This window comes from Lagenorhynchus albirostris, chromosome 9, assembly GCF_949774975.1.
Source record: "Lagenorhynchus albirostris chromosome 9, mLagAlb1.1, whole genome shotgun sequence".
NCBI lineage: Eukaryota > Metazoa > Chordata > Mammalia > Artiodactyla > Delphinidae > Lagenorhynchus > Lagenorhynchus albirostris.
The window spans coordinates 51,667,869-51,690,253 of record NC_083103.1 but is presented as its reverse complement, the minus strand read 5'-3'; the positions used below and the strand labels follow the sequence as shown (position 1 = coordinate 51,690,253).

Here is a 22,385-nt window from a genome sequence, read left to right as displayed (position 1 = left end):
ACAAAATCAGTATATGAAAATCAGTTGCGTTTTTCTACGCCAACAATGAACTATCAGAAAGAGAAAGTAAGAAGACAGATCATTTACAATAGCATCAAAAAGAATCAGATACCTAGGTATAAGTTAAATCAAGGACATTAAAGACCTGTTTACTGAAAACTATAAGACATTGATGAAAGAAAATTGAAGAGAACACAAATAAATGAAAAGATATTCCATGTTCATGGATTGAGTTAATATTGTTAAAATGTCCATACTGGGCATCCCTGGTGGCACAGTGGTTGAGAGTCCACCTGCCAATGCAGGGGACACGGGTTCATGCCCTGGTCCAGGAGGATCCCACGTGCCGCGGAGCAGCTGGGCCCGTGAGCCATGGCCGCTGGGCCTGCACGTCCGGAGCCTGTGCTCTGCAGCGGGAGAAGCCACAACAGTGAGAGGCCCGCATACCGCAAAAAAAAAAAAAAAAAAAGTCCATACTACCCAAAGCAATGTCTATTCAGTGCAATGTCTATAAAATTCCAGTGGCATTTTTCACAGAAATAGAAAAAAATGATCCTAAAATTTGTATAGGACCACAAATAGCCAAAGCAATCTTAAAGAACAAAGCTGGAGGAATCACACTTCCTGATTTCAAAGTATAATCCAAAGCTATAGTAATCAGAATAGTATAGCGTTGGCATAAAAACAGACACGTAGATCAATGGAACAGAATAGAGAGCCCAGAAATAAACCCATGCATATATGGTCAATTAGTTTTTAACAAAGAGGCCAAGAATACTTAATAGAGAAAGGATGTTCTCTTCAATAAATATGGTTGGGAACAATGGACAACCACATATAAAAGAATGAAACTGCATGGGTAGTAAGTCTGGAGGAACCAAGATGGCGGAGTAGAAAGACATGCTCTCAACTCCCTCTTGTGAGAACACCAGAATCATAACTAGCTGATGGACAATCATCGACAGAAAGACACTGGAACTCACCAAAAAAGATACCCCACATCCAAAGACAAAGGAGAAGCCACAATGAGACAGTAGGAGGGGCGAAATCATAGTAAAATCACATCCCATAACTGCTGAGTGGATGACTCACAGACTGGAGAACACTTATAACACAGAAGTCCACCCACTGGAGTGAAGGTTCAGAGCCCCACATCAGGCTTCCCAATCTGGGGGTCCAGCAAAGGGAGGAGGAATTCCTAGAGAATCAGACTTTGAAGCCTAGTGGGATTTAATTGCCGGACTTTGAAAGGACTGGGGGAAACAGAGACTCCACTCTTGGAGGGCACACACAAAGTAGCGTGCACATCGGGACCAAGGGGAAGGAGCAGTAACCGCAGGGAAGACTGAACCAGACCTACCTGCCAGTGTTGGGGGGTCTCCTGCAGAGGTGGGGGGTGGCTGTGGCTCACCGTGGGGACAAGGACACTGGCAGCAGAAGTTCTGGGAAGTACTCCTTGGCGTGAGCCCTCCCAGAGTCTGTCATTAGCCCCACCAAAGAGCCCAGGTAGGCTCCAGTGTTGGGTTGCCTCAGGCCAAACACCAACAGGGAGGGAACCCAGCCCCACCTATCAGCAGTCAAGCGGATCAAAATTTTCCTGAGCTCTGCCCACCAGAGCAACAGTCAGCTCTACCCACCACCAGTCCCTCCCATCAGGAAACTTACACAAGCCTCTTAGATAGCCTCATCCACCAGAGGGCAGACAGCAGAAGCAAGAAGAACTACAGTCCTGCAGCCTATGGAACAAAAAACACATTCACAGAAAGATAGACAATATGAAAAGGCAGAGGGCTATGTACCAGATGAAGGAACAAAATAAAACCCCAGAAAAACAGCTAAACGAAGTGGAGATAGGCAACCTTCCAGAAAAAAAATTCAGAATAATGATAGTGAAGATGATCCAGGACCTGGGAAAAAGAATGGAGGCAAAGATCAAGAAGATTTAAGAAACGTTTAACAAAGACCTAGAAGAATTAAAGAACAAACAAACAGAGATGAACAATACAATAACTGAAATGAAAACTACACTAGAAGGAATCAATAGCAGAATAACTGAGGCAGAAAAACGCATAAGTGACCTGGAAGACGAATGGTGGAATTCACTGCTGCAGAACAGAATAAAGAAAAAGAATGAAAAGAAATGAAGACAGCCTAAGAGACCTCTGGGACATTAAACGCAACAGCATTCGCATTATAGGGGTCCCAGAAGAAGAGAGAGAGAAAGGACTCGAAAAAATATTTGAAGAGATTATAGTCGAAAACTTCCCTAACATGGGAAGTGAAATAGCCACCCAAGTCCAGGAAGCACAGAGAGTCCCATACAGGATAAACCCATGGAGAAACACTCCGAGACACATAGTAATCAAGTTGGAAAAAATTAAAGAAAAATTATTGAAAGCAGCCAGGGAAAAACAACAAGTAACATACAAGGGAACTCCCATAAGGTTAACAGCTGAATTCTCAGCAGAAACTCTACAAGCCAGAAGGGAGTGGCATGACATATTTAAAGTGATGAAAGGGAAGAACCTACAACTAAGATTACTCTACCCAGCAAGGATCTCATTCAGATTCGATGGAGAAATCAAAAGCTTTACAGACAAGCAAAGGCTAAGAGAATTCAGCACCACCAAACCAACTCTACAACAAATGCTAAAGGAACTTCTCTAAGTGGGAAACACAAGAGAAGAAAAAGACCTACAAAAACAAACCCAAAACAATTAAGAAAATGGTCATAGGAACATAGTATCGATAATTACCTTAAACGTAAATGGATTAAATGCTCCAACCAAAAGACACAGGCTCGCTGAATGGATACAAAAACAAGACCCATAAATATATGCTGTCTACAAGAGACCCACTTCAGACCTAGGGACACATACAGACTGAAAGTGAGGGGATGGAAAAAGATATTCCATGCAAATGGAAATCAAAGGAAAGCTGGAGTAGCAATACTCATAACAGATAAAATAGACTTTAAAGAGTGTTACAAGAGACACGGGAGGACACTACATAATGATCAAGAGATCAATCCAAGAAGAAGACGTAACAATTATAAATACATGTACACCCAACATAGGAGCACCTCAATACATAAGGCAACTGCTAACAGCTATAAAAGAGGAAATCAACAGTAACACAGTAATAGTGGGAGACTTTAACACCCCACTTACACCAATGGACAGATCATCCAAACAGAAAATTAGTAAGGAAACACAAGCTTTAAATGACCCAATAGACCAGAGAGATTTAATTGATATTTGTAGGACGTTCCATCCAACAGGGGCAGATTACACTTTCTTCTCAAGGGAGCACAGAACATTCTCCAGGATAGATCACATCTTGGGTCACAAATCAAGCCTCAGTAAATTTAAGAAAATTGAAATCATATCAAGCATCTTTTCTGACCACAACGCTATGAGATTAGAAATCAATTACAGGGAACAAAACATAAAAAACATGAACACACGGAGGCTAAACAATACGTTACTAAATAACCAAGAAATCATTGAAGAAATCAAAGAGGAAATCAAAAAATACCTAGAGACAAATGACAATGAAAGCACAACAATCCAAAACCTATGGGATGCAGCAAAAGCAGTTCTAAGAGGGAATTTTATAGCTATACAACCCTACCTCAAGAAACAAGAAAAATCTCAACTAAACAACCTAACCTTATACCTAAAGGAACTAGGGACAGAAGAACAAACAAAACCCAAAGTTAGCAGAAGGGAAGAATTCATAAATATCAGAGCAGAAATAAATGAAATAGAAACAAAGAAAAAAATAGCAAAGATCAATAAAACTAAAAGCTGGTTCTTTGAGAAGATAAACAAAATTGATAAACCATTAGCCAGAATCAAGAAAAAGGGAGAGGAGTCAAATCAATAAAATTAGAAATGAAAAAGGAGAAGTTACAACAGACAACCGTAGAAATACAAAGCATCCTAAGAGACTACTACAACCAACTCTATGCCAATAAAATGGACAACCTGGAAGAAATGGACAAATTCTTAGAAAGGAATAACCTTCTAGACTGAACCAGGAGGAAACAGAAAATATGAACAGACCAATCACAAGTAATGAAATTGAAACTGTGATTAAATATCTTCCAACAAACAAAAGTCCAGGACCATATAGCTTCACAGGTGAATTCTATCAAACATTTAGAGAAGAGCTAACACCCATCCTTCTCAAACTCTTCCAAAAAATTGCAGAGGGAGGAACACTCTCAGACCCATTCTATGAGGCCACCATCACCCTGATACCAAAACCAGACAAAGATACTACAAAAAAAAAGAAACTTACAGACCAATATCACTGATGAATATAGATGCAAAAATCCTCAACAGAATACTAGCAAACAGAATCCAACAACACATTAAAAGTATCATACACCATGATCAAGTGGGATTTATCCCAGGGATGCAAGGAATCTTCAATATATGCAAATCAATCAATGTGATACACCATACTAACAAATTGAAGAATAAAAACCATATGATCAGGGCTTCCCTGGTGGCGCAGTGGTTGAGAGTTTGCCGGCTGATGCAGGGGACGCGGGTTCGTGCCCGGGTCCGGGAAGTTCCCACATCCCGCGGAGCGGCCGGGCCCGTGAGCCATGGCCGCTGAGCCTGCGCGTCCGGAGCCTGTGCTAGATTCGCAACAGGAGAGGCCACAACGAGAGGCCCGTGTACCGCAAAAGAATATATATATATATATATGATCATCTCAAAGGATGCAGAAAAAGCTTTTGACAAAATTCAACACCCATTTATGATAAAAAAAAAAACTCTCCAGAAAGTGGGCATAGAGGGAACCTACCTCAACATAATAAAGGCCATATACGACAAACCCACAGCAAACATCATTCTCAATGGTGAAAAACTTAAAGCATTTCCTGTAAGATCAGGAACAAGACAACGATGTCCACTCTCACCACTATTATTCAACATAGTTTTGGAAGTCCTAGCCACGGCAATCAGAGAAGAAAAAAAAATAAAAGGAATACAAATTGGAAAAGAAGAAGTAAAACTGCCACTGTTTGCAGATGACATGATACTGTATATAGAGAATCCTAAAAATGCCATCAGAAAACTACTAGAGCTAATCAATGAATTTGGTAAAGTTGCAGGATACAAAATTAATGCACAGAAATCTCTTGCATTACTATACACTAATGATGAAAAATCTGAAAGACAAATTAAGGAAACACTCCCATTTACCACTGCAACAAAAAGAATAAAATACCTAGGAATAAACCTACCAATGGAGACAAAAGACCTGTATGCAGAAAACTATAAGACACTGATGAAAGAAATTAAAGATGATACAAACAGATGGAGAGATATACCATGTTCTTGGATTGGAAGAATCCAAATTTTGAAAATGATTATACTACCCAAAGCAATCTACAGATTCAATGCAATCCCTATCAGATTACCAATAGCATTTTTTACAGAACTAGAAGAAAAAATCTTAAAATTTGTATGGAGACACAAAAGACCCCAAATAGCCAAAGCAGTCTTGAGGGAAAAAAGCGGAGCTGGAGGAATCAGACTCCCTGACTTCAGACTATACTACAAAGCTACAATATGGTAATCAAGACAATATGGTACTGGCACAAAAACAGAGACATAGAACAATGGAACAAGATAGAAAGCCCAGAGGTAAACCCCCACACCTATGGTCAACTAATCTATGACAAAAGAGGCAAGGATATACAATGGAGAAAAGACAGTCTCTTCAATAAGTGATGCTGGGAAAACTGGACAGCTATGTGTAAAAGAATGAAATTACAACACTCCCTAACACCATACACAAAAATAAACTCAAAATGGATTTGAGACCTAAATGTAAGACCAGACACTATAAAACTCTTAGAGGAAAACATAGGAAGAACACTCTTTGACATAAATCACAGCAAGATCTTTTTTGATCCACCGCCTAGAGTAATGGAAATAAAATCAAAAATAAACAAATGGGACCTAATGAAACTTCAAAGCTTTTGCACAGCAAAGGAAACCATAAACAAGATGAAAAGACAACCCACAGAATGGGAGGAAATATTTGCAAATGAATCAGTTTACAAAGGATTAATCTCCAAAATATATAAACAGCTCATGCAGCTCAATATTAAAGAAACAAACAACCCAATCCAAAAATGGGCAGAAGACCTAAATAGACATTTCTCCAAAGAAGACATACAGATGGCCAAGAAGCACATGATAAGATGCTCAACATCACTAATTATTAGAGAAATGCAAATCAAAACTACAGTGAGGTATCACCTCACACCAGTTAGAATGGGCACCATCAGAAAATCTACAAACAACAAATGCTGGAGAGGGTGTGGAGAAAAGGGAACCCTCTTGCACTGTTGGTGGGAATGTAAATTGATATAGCCTCTATGGAGAACAGTATGGAGTTCCTTAAAAAACTAAAAATAGAATTACCATATGATCCAGCAATCCCACTACTGGGCATATACCCAGAGAAAACCATAATTCAAAAAGACACATGCAACCCCAATGTTCATTGCAGCACTATTTACCATAGCCAGGTCATGGAATCCACCTAAATGCACATTGACAGATGAATGGATAAAGAAGAAGTGGTACATATATACAATGGAATATTACTCAGCCATAAAAAGGAACGATATTCGGTCATTTGTTGAGACATGGATGGATCTAGAGACTGTTATACAGAGTGAAGTAAGTCAGAAAGAGAAAAACAAATATCGTATATTAACGCATGTATATGGAACCAAAAAAAAAATGGTACAGATGAACCGGTTTGCAGGCCAGAAATTGAGACACAGATGTAGAGAACAAACATATGGACACCAAGGGGAGAAAGCTGCGGGGGATGGGGATGCTGGTGTGATGAATTGGGCGATTGGGATTGACATGTATACACTGATGTGTATAAATGGATGACTAATAAGAATCTGCTGTTTAAAAAAATAAGTAAAATTAAATTAAAAAATTAAAAAAAACAAAAAACCGACTAATACTAAACTTTCTTTGGGTTATTTGTATGGAAATATGTTAATATAAATGTTTCAGACATTACATGAAATTCCTAAAAATCTTATATATTCTCATATAATGTTATAAGTCATCATTCTAGTTATTATTTTAAAATGTATATCTCAGAAATAACTAAATTTCCTTGTCAATTGCATTATTATGAACTTTCGTGAAATCTTTAACTGTGGTCATTTTTAAGTCTTTTGTCATTTACAGACAGTTCTGGGTGTAGTCTCATGCTTTTGCAAAAATGTTCCTATAAAAGGGTTTCATATTCAAGGAATTCATGGAAAAGACTGTGACAAGCACAGGTTTCTGGTAACCGACTATACTGCTGAACTGAATGTGTAAGCATTTTCAGAACTCTAATGGAAAACTGATGAATTCATAAAAGTGCTAACCAAAGATCAAGATGAAAGAAAAATTAATTACATGGGACTGAGTGAACTGATGAGGATGATTATAATTTTTGTGACTTTCTGTTTGAATAAAAAAATTTAAAAATAAAATTTAAAAATAAATCCAAAAAAAAAGAATGAAACTGGACACTGTTTTACACTGTACACAGAAATCAACTCAAAATGGATTAAAGACTTGAGCATGGACCTGAAACCATAAAACTCCTGAAAGAAAACATAGCGGGGTAAGCTCCTTGACATTGGTCTTGTCAATAATTTTTTGGACTTGACACCAAAATCAAAGGGAACAAAAGCAAAAATAAGTAAATGGGACCACATGAAACTAAAACACAGCAAAGAAAACCATCAACAAAATGCAAAGGCAGAAAATATTTGCAAACCACGTATCTGATATGGGGTTGATATCCAAAATATACAAGGAATTTATACAACTCTATAGTAAAAAAAACAACAAACAAATAGCCCAATTAAAAATTGGGCAAAAGACCTAAATAGACCTTTTTTCCAAAGAAGACATACAAATGGCCAAGAGGTACAAGAAAATGTGCTCAACATCATTAATCATCAGGGAACTGCACATCAAAACCATAATGAGATATCACGTCACACCTATTAAAATGTCTGTTACAAAAAGAAAAGAGATAACAAATGCTGGTGAGAATTTGAAGAAAAAGAAAACCCTGTACACTGTCATTGGGAATGTAAGCTGGTATAGTCACTATGGAGAACAGTATGGAGGTTCCTCCAGAAATTAAGAATAGAACTTCCATATGACCCAGCAATCCCAATTCTGGTTGTATATACAAAGGAAATGAAATCATTGTCTGTTTTTTTTTTGAAATTTAAAAAAACATTTATTTTATATTGGAGTATAGTTGATTTACAATGTTGTGTTTCAGGTGTACAGCAAAGTGGTTTTGTTATACATATACATATATCTATTCTTTTTTAATTCTTTTCCCATATACGTTATTACAGAGTATTGAGTAGAGTTCCCTGTGCTATACAGTAGGTCCTTGTTGTTTATTTATTTTTTTTATTGGAGTATAGTTGCTTTACAATGTTGTGTTAGTTTCTGCTGTACAGCAAAGTGAATTAGTTATATATATACATATATTCACTGTTGTATAGATTTCCTTCTCATTAGGTCACCACAGAGCATTGAGTAGAGCTCCCTGTGCTATACAGTAGGTTCTCATTAATTATCTATTTTATATATAGCAGTGTATGTATGTCAATCCAGTCTCCCAATTCATCCCACCCCTCCATCCCCCCTTGGTAACCAGAAGTTTATTTTCTATTCTGTAACTCTCTTTCTGATTTGCCAATAAGTTCATCTGAACCGTTTTTCTAGATTCCACATATAAGCAATATTATACGATGTTTGGCTTTCTCTTTCTGACTTACTTCACTCTGTATGACAATCTCTAGGTCCACCCATGTCACTGCAGATGTCATTATTCATTCCTTTTTATGGCTGAGTAATATTCCATTGTATATATGTACCACATCTTTATCCATTCCTCTGTTGATGGACGTTTAGTTTGCTTGAAATCATTATGTTGATGAGATATTTGTACTCCCATGTTCATTGCAGCATTATACATAATAGCCAAGGTATGGAAACAACCTAAGTGTCTATCAGTGGATGAATGGATCAAGAAAATATGGAATGAATATTATTCAGCCTTAACAAAGAAGGAAATCTTGTCATTTGTGACAACATGGATGAACCAGGAGAGCATTATGCTAAGCAAAATAAGCCAGACAGAGAAATACTACATGGTATCACTTATATGTGGAATCAAAAATAAAGTCAAATTTATTGAAACATTATCAAAAAGTGGTTTCTGGGGGTTGGAGAAAATAGGGAGGGGTTGGTAAAATGGTACAAATTTTCAGTTATAAGAATAATAAGGTCTGAGGATCTAGTTATACTGTGACTATAGTTGATAACACTGTATTGCATAACTGAAATTTACTGAGAGAGTAGAACTTAAATGTTCTCACAAGAAAATAAAAAGGGAAGGAAGAAGGAAGGAAGAAAGAAGGGAAAAGGAAATACGTGAGGTGATAGGTGCATTAATTAACTCAATGAGCGGAATTCTTTCACAATGTATATCAAGTCATCAATTGTACACTTTTAATATGTTACAATTTTATTTGTCAATTATACCTCAATAAAGCCAGAAATAAAAAAGAGTTTTCTTCCAGCTCCATGGAAGACAGTGGAGAATTGCTTTCAGGATTCTGAAAATTCTTTTTTTTTTTTTAATATTTATTTATTTATTCTTTTTTGTTTGTTTAGGCTGCGCCAGGTCTTAGTTGCGGCATGTGGGATCTTTGTTGTGGCGTGCGGGATCTTCATTGCAGAATGTTTAGTTGCAGCATGTGGACTTCTTAGTTGTGGCATGCGAACTCTTAGTTGCGGCATGCATGTGGGATCTAGTTCCCCAACCAGGGATTGAACCCGGGCCCCCTGTACTGGGAGCATGGAGTCTTACCCACTGGACCACAAGGAAAGTCCCAGGATTCTGAAAATTCTTAATTGTTGACCTCAAATTCCGTTTCCAATGAATCATGTGTGAGGGTAGAGTAAAAATATCTTCATACATGCAGGGACTCGAAAGATTGCCTCTCTTGCACTAGTTCTCAGGGAACCATAGGGTATTCTCTACAACAAAGAGAATATAGGAATAAAGAGCAAGGCATGGAGTCCAAGAAGTAGGGGATGTAACAGAGAAGAAAGAGAAGAGGAGCTTTATGGCCTGTGTCATACTTTGAGAGCGAACACTTCTATGGAAGCAGGACAGGGCTTCAGTAGGGATATTTCTAAGGAGGGGAAAGGGTAGGTGGAAGCACATTGCTCCTGTGTTTGAGCAGAATGAGAAGAAATCTGTCCATTCTCTTGGAGAGTTCAATAATGAAATAGTAATAGGCACGTAGAAAACTAAGTAAATGAAAGTTAAGACAGTTATTAAAACAAGGAAAACTAGAAGTCGTAAAGAAAGTATAGTAAATTATACTTGGCTCTGATATGATGTTAACCCTGAAGATTAACAACAAAAAATTGTAATATAAATTGAGAAGATGGGGGAAAGGGAAATCTGTTTCCAAGAATAATGGTATAAGAGAGTGGATCCTTCATTTTTCATGCTAGAAAGTCCATAAATCATTTAGAAAAGTGAAAAGTGAAAAATCAGAAAATAGCAGTACACATGTGTTACTTAGAAATATGAAGGTAAATACCAGAAGAAACATCTTAAGGAGCTGAAAGTGATTCTAAGGAGGCAGGCAGCTACTGATTTTCATTATGTCTTGGTAGTCCTATTTGACTTTTAAAATAGGTATGTGTAGGGACTTCCTGGTGGTCCAGTGGGTAAGACCTGGGGCTCCCAGTGCAGGGGGCCCGGGTTCAATCCCTGGTCGGGGAACTAGATCCCTTATGCATGCCACAACAAAGAAGTCCGCATGCTGCAGACTAAGACCCGGCGTAGCCAAAATAAATAAATTTATTTTTAAATAAAAATATAAAATAGGTACATGTGTTCTTTGATTAAAACATGATTAAAAAGAAAAAGAAGGAAGTTCTGAGAATGGACTTGTCTTGTAGCCAAAGAATACAGACAAATTCCAACCCTTCCCAGACCCTTTTTCTTTTACTTTTATATCTCCTGCCCTCCCAACAGGAACCCCAGGCCTCTGGCCTGTGCAAAATATTTCTGACCTCTCCCAGTTTCTGGTTATAAGTATGTCCTAAATATTGCATGGAGGGAAATGGCATGCCTTTTTCTGTGTCAAAGACAGAAGAATAAATTCAAAGAAATGTTAATTTTGGGGGGGAAAAAAGGGTAGAGGACTATATACTGAACAGAATTCATAAATTTAAGGGTGTGCAAAGAGGGGAGAAAAGCAACTGGTGTGGGGGGGTGCTGGGGAGGGGGTTGGGAAGGGGAACCATAAGTGGCAAATGAGAATTGTGTAGAATACCAAGAAGTCGAGCTTCAAAAAGGAGCAGTGCTCACAAGCTGCAGAGAAGCTGTGTGGATTGGGAAGTTGTTAGTTGGATTTTGGCAGTTAGGAAGTTGTTCTTGACCTTTCAGAGAGAGATTACTATAGATCAGTGGTTCTCAACTGGAGGGCAGTTCTCCCCTACCCCCACCCCATGAGACATTTGGTAATGTCTGGAGATACTTTGGATTGTCACACCTGGAGGAGTGCTACTGGCTTCTGATGAGTAGGGTCCAGGGATCAAAAATGCACAGAGTAGCTCCCAGTGACAATGAATTATCTGACCCAACATGTCAGTAGTGCTAAGGTTGAGAAACTCTGCTATAAATTAAGGAAAGGTGAAGAAAGGAACATTTATTGAGCATCTATTTGTTGAGCATTTCTTTGTTCCAAGAATTATAGGAACATGATCTAATTTGAAGGTAGTGATCACGTGTTTTGGGGAAACTACAGAAGGGAAAAAAAGTATAGTAGCTAGCTTGAAAGGGAAGCAAAGTTGAAAGAATAATTGAAATGCTTAGCACAGTGTTTGGCATATATTAAGTACTTAATAAATATTGTTTTTATTATTAATAACATGTTCATTAAGAATCAGTAAGTTCATTTACAGATGTTCATTAAGTGCTAGTTACTATAGGAGAAACAAAAATGAATGAAATATACACGTATTTGTATGCTTATGTTTCTTATTAGTTTACAAACTCTTTATAACTAGAGTATCTGTTTTACTTATTTCTCTATCCCACATAGAACTAATCTTGCCATAATTAACCTAAATACACATATTTTTGCTTAATAGAAGAAGGCATATTTATGAATTAGCCATTCTTCACAAAAACAGTATATAACATTTAACTCATTGAATTATAGTTAATTCTTTGCCTTTTTTCCTCCCTACTAGACCATAAGCAGCACAAGAGTAGAACAAGTTAGGTTAGCCATCTCTGTAGCATTCAGGACCTAACACCATGCCTGGCACATAATAGTTACCCACTAAAATGTTTGTTAAATAAATGAATGCGATCACAATCACTGTCAGTAGTGTATTTTTTGAATGCTAGCTGTTGACACCCCAGAGGAGGGGGAATATACTATGAAACTATTTATCAGATAATCTTCTGTTTAATGTAAGTCTTCTGTTTAACATATTTTCTTCCACATTTAGAACTTCAAAGCGTTTAATAAGAAAAAGAATAGCTCAGCTGAAACTTCTCTTAAAGTCCTGCTTTGTTTTTCTTATCTCTGCAGTGCCGAATTATCCCAAGGTCGTTACTGGGACGGGCTAGGCTCTCCTCCAGATTCCCCATCTCCTGGGAGTGATGTGTATTGCAGCAGTGAGCCCAGTGACCCTCAGTATGACCAGAGTCTCCTGGAGAACTTGTTTTACACAGCACCCGTAAGTCACTGAATCTGAAACTTTAGGAATTGGAGAACAAGAGTATTAATAATATTAGTGAGTGTAGGCATGTTACCACTTGCCAGACAGAAAGCTATCCATTTTACATACCTTATTTAATTATAATCACAATCTGAAGAGGAGAGTATTATCCTCGTTTTACAGATGAGGAGATAAGCCTACTAAGATTAATTATTTTGTCCAAGGACACATCATAGCAAGTAAGTGTTAGAGCCAGGATTCAAATTCAAGTTTACCTGAGTCCAAAGCCTATAATCTTAATATATTATGTGGCTTCCTAAGAGCTCTTTCAAGGAAGAGCTAATGTAGGTATACCCTCAGAACCACCCTTGACTGGTATCTTTTCAGATACAGATGTTCCAGAAACACCTCTACTCATGGTGGACAAATACCTCTACTGACCCTTAAGACAGAACATTCTCTTTTCAGGCAGTTTTAGCATTCTCAAAGTTCTTTCTTATGTCAAGCCGTATGTTCTATTCATTGGTTTAGCATCTTCTAGAATGTATACAAAATGAGTTCATTCACTGTTCCACAAATAATCATATTTGTGAAGATTGCTGTCATATTCCCTATTTTCTTTTTCTCCAGGTCAGCAAAGATACCTGAAATACAGTGTAGTTTATACCAGCTCAGTGGAAAAGCAATGAGGGTGACCAGGGTGCAGAAGAAGCAGGGAGGACTTTTACATGAGATTGTTAGGAAGGAGCATCATGAGGGATAAGGGATTTTAACTGAGACTTGAAAAGTAGTGTTCAGAGAGATAAACGATATGAAATAGGAATAGAAAGAATGACCTGTTTAGAGAAGCAGTTTGTGTACTACAAGGCATCTAATTTGACTGGGTAAGAATTCGTGTGGAAGAGACATTGACGAGGCAGGCTAGCGCATTATAAGCAGTCTGTAACAGCGTTTGAATGTCGAGTGAGGAGGAAATGACATGACTGAAATAGTGCTCTAGGAATGTTAAACTGGCAGTGATGTAGGAGGTCAACTGTGGGGAGAATAATGGGAGCAGATAGGAAGCCATTGGGTTATTGGAGGTGTGAGAAAGAGAGAGAGAGAGAGAGAGAGAGAGAGAGAGAGAGAGAGAGCATGCCAGAATGAGAGTGGCAGCAGTGGGATTGGAAAGGAGGAGATGGACTTAAAAGACACTGTGAATTGTTAGGATTTAATGACTTTCTACCTTAAAAGTCATCACTGATACTGTGTTACCTGTAGGAGAAAAGAGAAAGGGAACTTACATTTAGTACACATTTTCTGTGTGCCAGGGAATTTACGTTACCTGTTATTTATTAAGTACTGTGCCAAATGTTTTAAGTTCATTATTTCATTTAATTCTTTTACTAGCCCCATGAGATAGTGTTATCCTTTTACATATCATGAAATAAAAGCTTAGAGACATTAATTACTAGTAGTTAGGCAGAACTAGAATTCTTACCCTAGTCTGTCTGGCAAAAAGCCCATGTTGTTCCCACTAGACCACACCATCTCCTAAGTCTTGAGCATAGCATTAGAATCTGATCTTGACTTGACCTCCCTAACCTCATCTCCCACTTTTGCCCTGTAACCACTGGAGACTCCAGTCATACTGATTGTCTCACAGTCTAGCTTTTTCCATCCCCATATCTCTTGCTCATACTGGTCCTTCTACTTGTTGAAGGATGTTGAAATGCCCTTATACATCTGGTAAACTTCTCTTCATTCTTTAAAAATCAACTCATCACCTCTATGAAGAAACCATCCCAGACTCCTCTAAGCAGAGTTTGTTGCCTGAATGTCCACAATATCCTGCACATACCTCTCTTACAGCCCTTATGTTGTATGATACAGTTCCTCATGAACAAAAACATGTCTTCATTATCTTTTTATTACCTGTAAAACAAAGGCCTGATAGAATTTTGAGTACTCAGTGAATTCTTAGTGAATAAACGAATGAATGTGTGAATGGTACTAAGTAATCCCCCATGCTATCTGAACAAAATAATTTTAGAAAATGTTTGTTTACTGGAAGAAGGAGTGAACCAACTGGCCTTGAGGCACTGGGAAGACCAAGGAGTTAGAATGCTCATGTCCTTCCCTGGGGTCAGTGTTTAATGTTCTTAATATTGAATAACATCCACAGCTTAGAAATTCAGCATTACCTTGTGGTTTTGTTTCCTGAAATTATGAGCTTTTGAACAACCTGGTTATATTTACTCTAATTTTCTTCAGGCTGTGAACCCATCTAGCTTTTGATCACCTTGTCAAAACCATTTTTAGAAGCTGCCACTTAACAAAGAAAAACTTAAGTGCAAAAAGCTTTGTAATTTCACCTTGGAAAAGTTACATTGCCTCCTAGAAGGACATTCTGATCATGCCTATTTAACTATTAATTTGTTACCCTTATGACAGGTCAATACGTTATATACCCTGAGATGCTGAGAAAAGGGAGTTGGAGGTGATAAGCTTAAAACTACTTTGGATTGGTCTCCTGCATTTATAACAAAAAGATTTTTTTTTTAATTGGAGCCAAATAACTGTAACGCTGTCTTCTTATTTTGCATTTGTGTTAGAGCTGATTAGTCAATTTCAGCTGCCTTTTCTCACGATAAAATTACCGGGGGTTTACCCACTGGTTCTGCCATTACGAAAATTTGTGACATATAATAAACAGTTCATCTTAGCAAGATTAAAAGCAGAATGAATCATTAGGAGTATAGAGTGCTGAAAAAAAGTAGGATCTTTAGGGCTTCCCTGGTGGCACAGTGGTTGAGAGTCCGCCTGCCGATGCAGGGGACACGGGTTCGTGCCCCGGTCTGGGAAGATCTCACATGCCGCGGAGCAGCTAGGCCCGTGAGCCATGGCCGCTGAGCCTGCGTGTCCGGAGCCTGTGCTCCGTAACGGGAGAGGTCACAACAGTGAGAGGCCCGTGTACCGAAAAAAAAAAATTGAGATGGGGACACCTTACAGGAATGTACTAAGGATTAGAAATACACATGCAGCATTTAACATAGTACCAGATACATAGAAGGCAGTCAGTAAATAGTGGTTGTTATTACTTTTGAGGATTCAAAAGAAGAATCTATTTTCATTTATTTTCTTTGAACTGAACTTGTAGGTTATTTTTGTGAACTTCATATTATTTTTATATAGCCAGGAGAAACAGGATTATCTTCCTAGTGTCAGTTATCTCTTTTGATTACTACTTTTAGAGAAATGTTTTCATTACCACTATCCCCAAAGCAGTTATCTTTTAGTGCCTCTCTTTTTGTTTCTTCCCCCCATAGAAATCTGATACCAGTGTCAGTGATGTCTTCAGTGGAGATGATGATGTTGTCCCTTCTAAAAAAATGAGCCAGTCAAAAGCTCTTGCCAGATCTTCTAAGGTTCTAGAGTCAAATGATCATAAGTTGAAGAAGAAGGCGGTGGGCAAGAAAAATAGGTGAGCCTCTTTATGAATGCTTGTTTAGAGTCAAAAGCAAAGGAAGATTATTTTCACAAGATCTCTTCAAGTGAAATCACCTGTGTTTGCCAATACTGTTAGACTGGTTGAGTTACAGTAACTCATTAAGTATTGTAGTCCTTAAACATGCAATAACATGAAAAGATGGATGTGATAAAATAATTAAGGGAGAAAGCAGAATTCTAAGTTGTATGTGTGCTCTGTTACACTTAATGTAGAAAATATGCATAAAGAAAGCAAATGAAAAGGAATACACAAAAGTGATGATAGTAGTTATATTAAAGTAGTGAATAACTGAAGTAAAGTCTGTATCCCTTGTTGAAAACCTAATTCTGTTATATCAGTTTCTGTACTTGTGTGGAGATAATAAGCCTTTGGATTACAAGAATGTTTTTACTTTTTTTTTTTTTTGGCTGCATGGGTCTTAGTTGTGGCACACGGGATCTTTGTTGCCGCATGTGGGATCTTTGTTGTGGGATCTTTAGTTGCGGCATGCAGCATCTAGTTCCCTGACCAGGGATCAAATGCGGTCCCCCTGCATTGGGAGCGTGGAGTCTTAACCACTGGACCACCAGGGAAGTCCCTGTTTTTACATTTTTTGAGATTTCTTTCATGTAGATTAGGACCAGAATTATGATGATTAAAGCCATTTCCCAATCTTTGATAACTTGTGAATTAAGATGCCTGCTGCCTTTCCTCCTTCCTCCTCTTGCCTGTACCAACTAGATCGTTTCATATTTGGCTTCTGACCATCTGCCTCACTGTCTATATGAACTCCTTTCAGAAACTTGATTGAACAACAGATGCTATCAGAAACTCCAGAAGATGCCCAAGTGATGACACTAAGTGTGGATAGACTGGCCCTTCTGGGTAGAACACATTCAGTCAGAATCATCATCGAAACAATGGGAGTTCCTCCAGATAGTCTCCAGGAGACCCCTGGCAAAAAAAGCTTTCCTGGGAGACTACCTAAGCTGACAACAAAAAAGCGGTATGTCTCTAACATGGGAAAACTAAATTTGACATTTCTGGAAAGTGTGTCTGGTAGTAATAATAAATAATTACATAGTACTTTATGATTTGTAAAGTGCTTTCATATGCTTCATTCAATCAACAAAAATGTACTGAATCCCCCACTAGGTCCCAAGCATTAAAAGTATGAGAATAAAGAAAATTAAGACCCAGGCTCCATTCTTCCATGCCTTACAGTCAACAGGAGAGAGAAACATTTAAATGGCTGTCTCTTGGGTTGGCCAGAAAGTTCGTTCGGGTTTTTGTAAGATGTTACAGAAAAGCCCGAACAAACTCTTAGGCCAACCCAATATGATAGGGCTTTAGGGGCCAAAAGAGATGTTTTATATGAAAAGTGCTGTGGGAACGCAAGACTGGTAAAGGCTTTGAAAAGAGCAGGTCGGTCCTCTGAGGACCTGAGGTTCTAAAAATAGGGCCTTGAAAGATATGTAGGATTTATCAGAGAGAAAATACGTTTATTATTTGGTTTGTTTTTTAATTACTTTTCTTGTTTCGACTTTTTAGCACCTTCTTTGTGGAATATCACTTTCCTATGGGCTTTTCCAAAAATGGATTGACAAAGACAGCTTTGATCACTGAGGTGGTTCGACTCGCATCCAGTAAAATTACAGATGGAAGTAAGAGAGAACTTGATTTCTGCTCCTTAGATATTTTGGCTTTGGAAGAATTTTTGAATCCCTAATTATTCATATACTCCTGTATTATCATAGAATCTTAGAGGCAGAAAGAATTTTGAAGTGAATCTAATTCCTTTACTTTACAAGTGAGGAAACTGGTCCAGAGGTGCTATGAGTATTCTGATGCAAGGCAGAAAGGCAGTGACATAGCTGAAACTGTAACTCAGAACTCCTGATGCTTAGATCATGTTCTTTCAACTATTGACGTTTTTCTTTTCTTCCCTTTTTAAAAATAGCTTTATCAAGGTATAACTCACATACCATACAATTCACCCATTTGAAGTATACAACTCAGTGATTTTTAATGTATTCATAGGTTGTGTAACCATCACCACAATCTAATTTTAGAACATTTTCATCCCCCCTAAAAGAAATCCCATACTTATTAGCATTCTTTCCTCATTTCTCTCTTTGCCCCCTTTCACTAAGCAGCTACTAATCTACTTTTTGTCTCTCTCAATTTTCCCATCCTGGACATTTCATATAAATGGAATCATATAATATGTGATATTTGTGACTGGCTTTTTGGACTTACTGTAATATTTTCAACTTTTAATATTTAAGTTTTCAATATTTCACTATTAAAGACAGTGCTTCAGTGAATAATCTTGCACATGTATCATTTCTCATTTGATGTGAGTATATCCAGCACAAGCATTTAAAATAAATACTTATTTACCCTTAAAAAGAGCACCTAAATAATTTAATATACTCTTTTACTAGAGTACATTGTTTCACTTTCCCCATCACCATAAGGAAGAATTAGGGCATTTAAAATTTTTCATATTTTTATTTTCTGTATGCTTAAATTATCGATAGCAACAGAAGGTGCTCTGGAGGTTTGTTAAAAGCATTCGAGAATGTATACTTGATTCTGCTGGCTGAAGTCAGTCAGTGTGTTTGAGGAGCTTTAATGCAATTAAACTGTTTTTATCAAACCCCAATACAAAGAAAAATGTTGGATTCTTTTCTCAGGTCTTCCCCATTTACCTCCTTCTACCTACAGGACATTTATGAGTTCCTTAAAACTTCTCTGAGCCTCAGATTCCCCATCTGTAAAATGGAGGTACAGCAAGGACAAGCACGGTTCTGATATGCACAAGTTTCAGTTAACATAGTATCTACAAAGCAAGAACTGCCTGTATTACACAGGGGCTTAATGGACAGTCAAATGGGATAATGAATGTAAAAGCATTAAACTCTAAAGTTGTATGTAACTAATACTAGCTCACATTTATTGGGCACTAAATTATGTGTCAAGAACTCTACTCAGTGTTTTATATATATTAATCATGTAATCTTTTAAAACACATACACACACACACACACAGATGAAGAAAGAGGAAGCTGAGGCATATATCAGTTAAGTAACTTGTCTAAGATAACACAACTGGTTTATGGTAGAACTAGAATTTGAACTAGAACATTTTTGATTCCAAATCATTGTGCTTTTCATCTATATTGCTTCTCATGCATTATTATTATTATTATTATTGGCCACAGCGATTGAGTTCTCCCTTTGTCCTTCTGGGAAAGATAGTATGGGACATGTGGAATAAGCATCAAGCCAGGAATTGGAAGAGTTCTAGTTCTGGTTATACCACACACTTAATCGTGTGACCCTAGACACAATGACTTTTCATCTCTGGGCCTTTCTTAACAATACAATATGGAATGGACAAGTTATTTTCAGGGTCCCTTCCAGCACTTTAAAAAAGTCTGCTTTGGCATATTGTTAGCAATTTATTTACATGAATTTCTTCTTCCATTATTGCCTTAACTTATTTTTTAAAAAATGAGCTTAAGAACAGAGAATTATATGACAAATACAATAATATAGTACCAAAACATACTTAAGTAATAAGGAGAAATCTGAGTAACACCAGGTTGAAATACAGTTCTGTTTGTACATAAAAGATTTTATAGTGTTTTAAAGTGCTTTTTTATCTGTTACCTCAGTTGATCCTCTCAGCACACCACTGAGGTGTAGGTGTTGTCTTACTTCTCTTTCCGTGGTGGGATAAGCAGGTAAACTGGTCTAGTGGGTGTGCGCTTGCTGGGCCCAGACCTTTTGTTAACAGTTCCTGTGGATGGATCCAGATAGCAAGACCTAGATCCTGTCCATGAGTACCTAAAGAAATAAAAAGAGTCAAGAAGTAAGATGGCAAGGATAGAGATCAGTAGGTCAAATGGGCAGTTTGAATGAATATCAGAGATAGTGGATTCTCTGTAACTGGGCCTTTTTGCGTGGGTTCTTCAGATCCATTTTAAGGGTCTAGAAGTGAATGGACTGGAAGATTATTTTACAGGTGATAAATTGTGGCTGAAATGGTTCATTAGTAAGTAACAGAACTTATTCATATCAAATGATTCTAGCCCCAAATTCCTTTTTGTTTTAAACCTGTTAAATCCACATAGCAGTGAGCACAGACTCAGATACTACCATCACTTTATCCCATTTACACTTGCTATTACAGCAGAAACCCCTTCCTTTCCATCTATGAAAAGACAGACTCTGTTCTGCCTAATAGTGCAAACTAAGATCAGTACTTAGAACCTTGTATAAGTGTGACAGGAGAAGTCCCCTAGTCTTCAGCCAGAAAATAAACTCATTTTCATTATTACAGTTTTTGATTCGGTTCTTCTCTTCATTTATCCCTCATTGTCCCACATCCAGCCAGCCCCCTTCTTTCATTACATTACCTATCAACTTGTCTTTTAAAACACTGGTCATACCTTACACCCAGTGAAGTGTATGGTATGTCTCTTTACGCATCCTGTGCTCCTATGCTTGACATTCATTTCTCATAGCAAAGCAGAGCAACATAGCCCTGCTTATCTTCTCTGTGCTGTATCCAGGATTTTCTCTCTGTCTCTGTTCCTTCAGTCCTAATAACCCTAACACTTTTGTGAAATTACACTGACTGGATTCCTGAAAGAGATCTTAGATTTGAAAGGGAGGTGGGTGGTGTCAAGGCATGGATTGATGAGATGGCTTTAGTTGGGTGGTGTGACATGTGCTTATGTGTCTGGTTCTCCTTACAGTGGTGAAATTCCAGCAGAGATTTGTGTTTCCGGTACAGTTTGGTGGCCCAATGATAGAACACTGGTGGAATTCCAATCTTACTTTCCAAATTTACACAAAGAAAACCCCACAGTTAAAGGTACTTCAAGTGATTTTGACCTTTGCCTTACCATTTATTCACACTAGGGATTTGGAGCATACTTAAAATTATATTCCTACCTAAACTAGGAAATTCTCCAGGCTCAAACGATATTAATACTTATGATTGTTGTTTATTATTATAATTTTAAATTTCTAATTGATATTTGTTATAGGCTAGATATTATGCTAAAGGCTCTATGTGAACAACACTATCAAATTTAATGATTAAAACAGTTTGTGAATTAGATACCTTATTATCTTCAATCTACAGATGAAAAAAACCAAGATTTAGTGAAGTAACTTGTCTAAGATCACCCAAGCTAATAAAAGACAAAGCCAGGACTCTATTCCGAGTCGTTAGATCCTAAGTTCTTAACCTCTTTACTGTGCTCCCTGCTATGGAGGGTTGTTTGAATTGATACAGGATAATAGCCTTAATTTGAGGCTCTGCTTTCTTTTTTCAGACAGAATACATAAGTTATCCATCCCATATCCAAAGTAATATAATGTGGGTAGCAGTTTTATCAGCCAATTCCAAGTTTATAAAATCCACTTGCAACTGGTACAACAGAAATCAAACTATGTCATGAGCAGTTTTTACTTCCTTTAATTAAAAGAGTAGCTTTTATAATCTTTGACTTCCTCTTTGGTATGGATAGTGTGAGGAATGCATCTTGTTTTCTTTTTGTTTATATTTTCAGGAGATCTAAATAATACAAGTTCATTTTGGAAAATATAGCAAAATAGAAGGAAAAAACATAAGGAAAAAACAAAAAATAGAAGGAAAAACATAATTTCACAACCTCAAGACAACCTCTATAAGCATTTCAGTATATTTGCATTGAATCACGTAGTTAAGGCTTCTTTCTAATTATAAAAGAATTATACATGTTTTTAATAGAAAAATATTTTTAAAACACAAAAATCACCTATAATCTCATCACCAATAAATATTGTTAATATTTATGTGTATCTTTTTCAAATGAATACATTATATATGTAAATCTTTGACAGTATTAGGATAATTTTATATGCAATTTTTATCCTGCTTTTTAAAAATTTAACATTGTCTTGAGGATTTTTATTCATTTTTTTCAAAAATGTAAATCTTTTCCATGTAATTTTATAAATATGTGAAGGTTTACTATATATAATTTAATACCCTATTTCTAATAAACATAACGAAT

General features: G+C 37.3%; 1 protein-coding gene across 1 annotated transcript in view; it reads left to right on the top strand.

Moving 5' to 3' along the window:
• Positions 1–22,385, top strand: part of C2CD3 (C2 domain containing 3 centriole elongation regulator) — a 128,636-nt gene that overhangs the window by 31,087 nt on the left and 75,164 nt on the right. Inside the window, exons 8-12 of the mRNA XM_060159983.1 lie at positions 12,710–12,857; positions 16,148–16,302; positions 17,108–17,314; positions 17,860–17,972; positions 21,078–21,196. Of these exons, the coding sequence (XP_060015966.1) occupies positions 12,710–12,857; positions 16,148–16,302; positions 17,108–17,314; positions 17,860–17,972; positions 21,078–21,196 (742 nt within the window). The remainder of the gene's footprint in view (positions 1–12,709; positions 12,858–16,147; positions 16,303–17,107; positions 17,315–17,859; positions 17,973–21,077; positions 21,197–22,385) is intronic.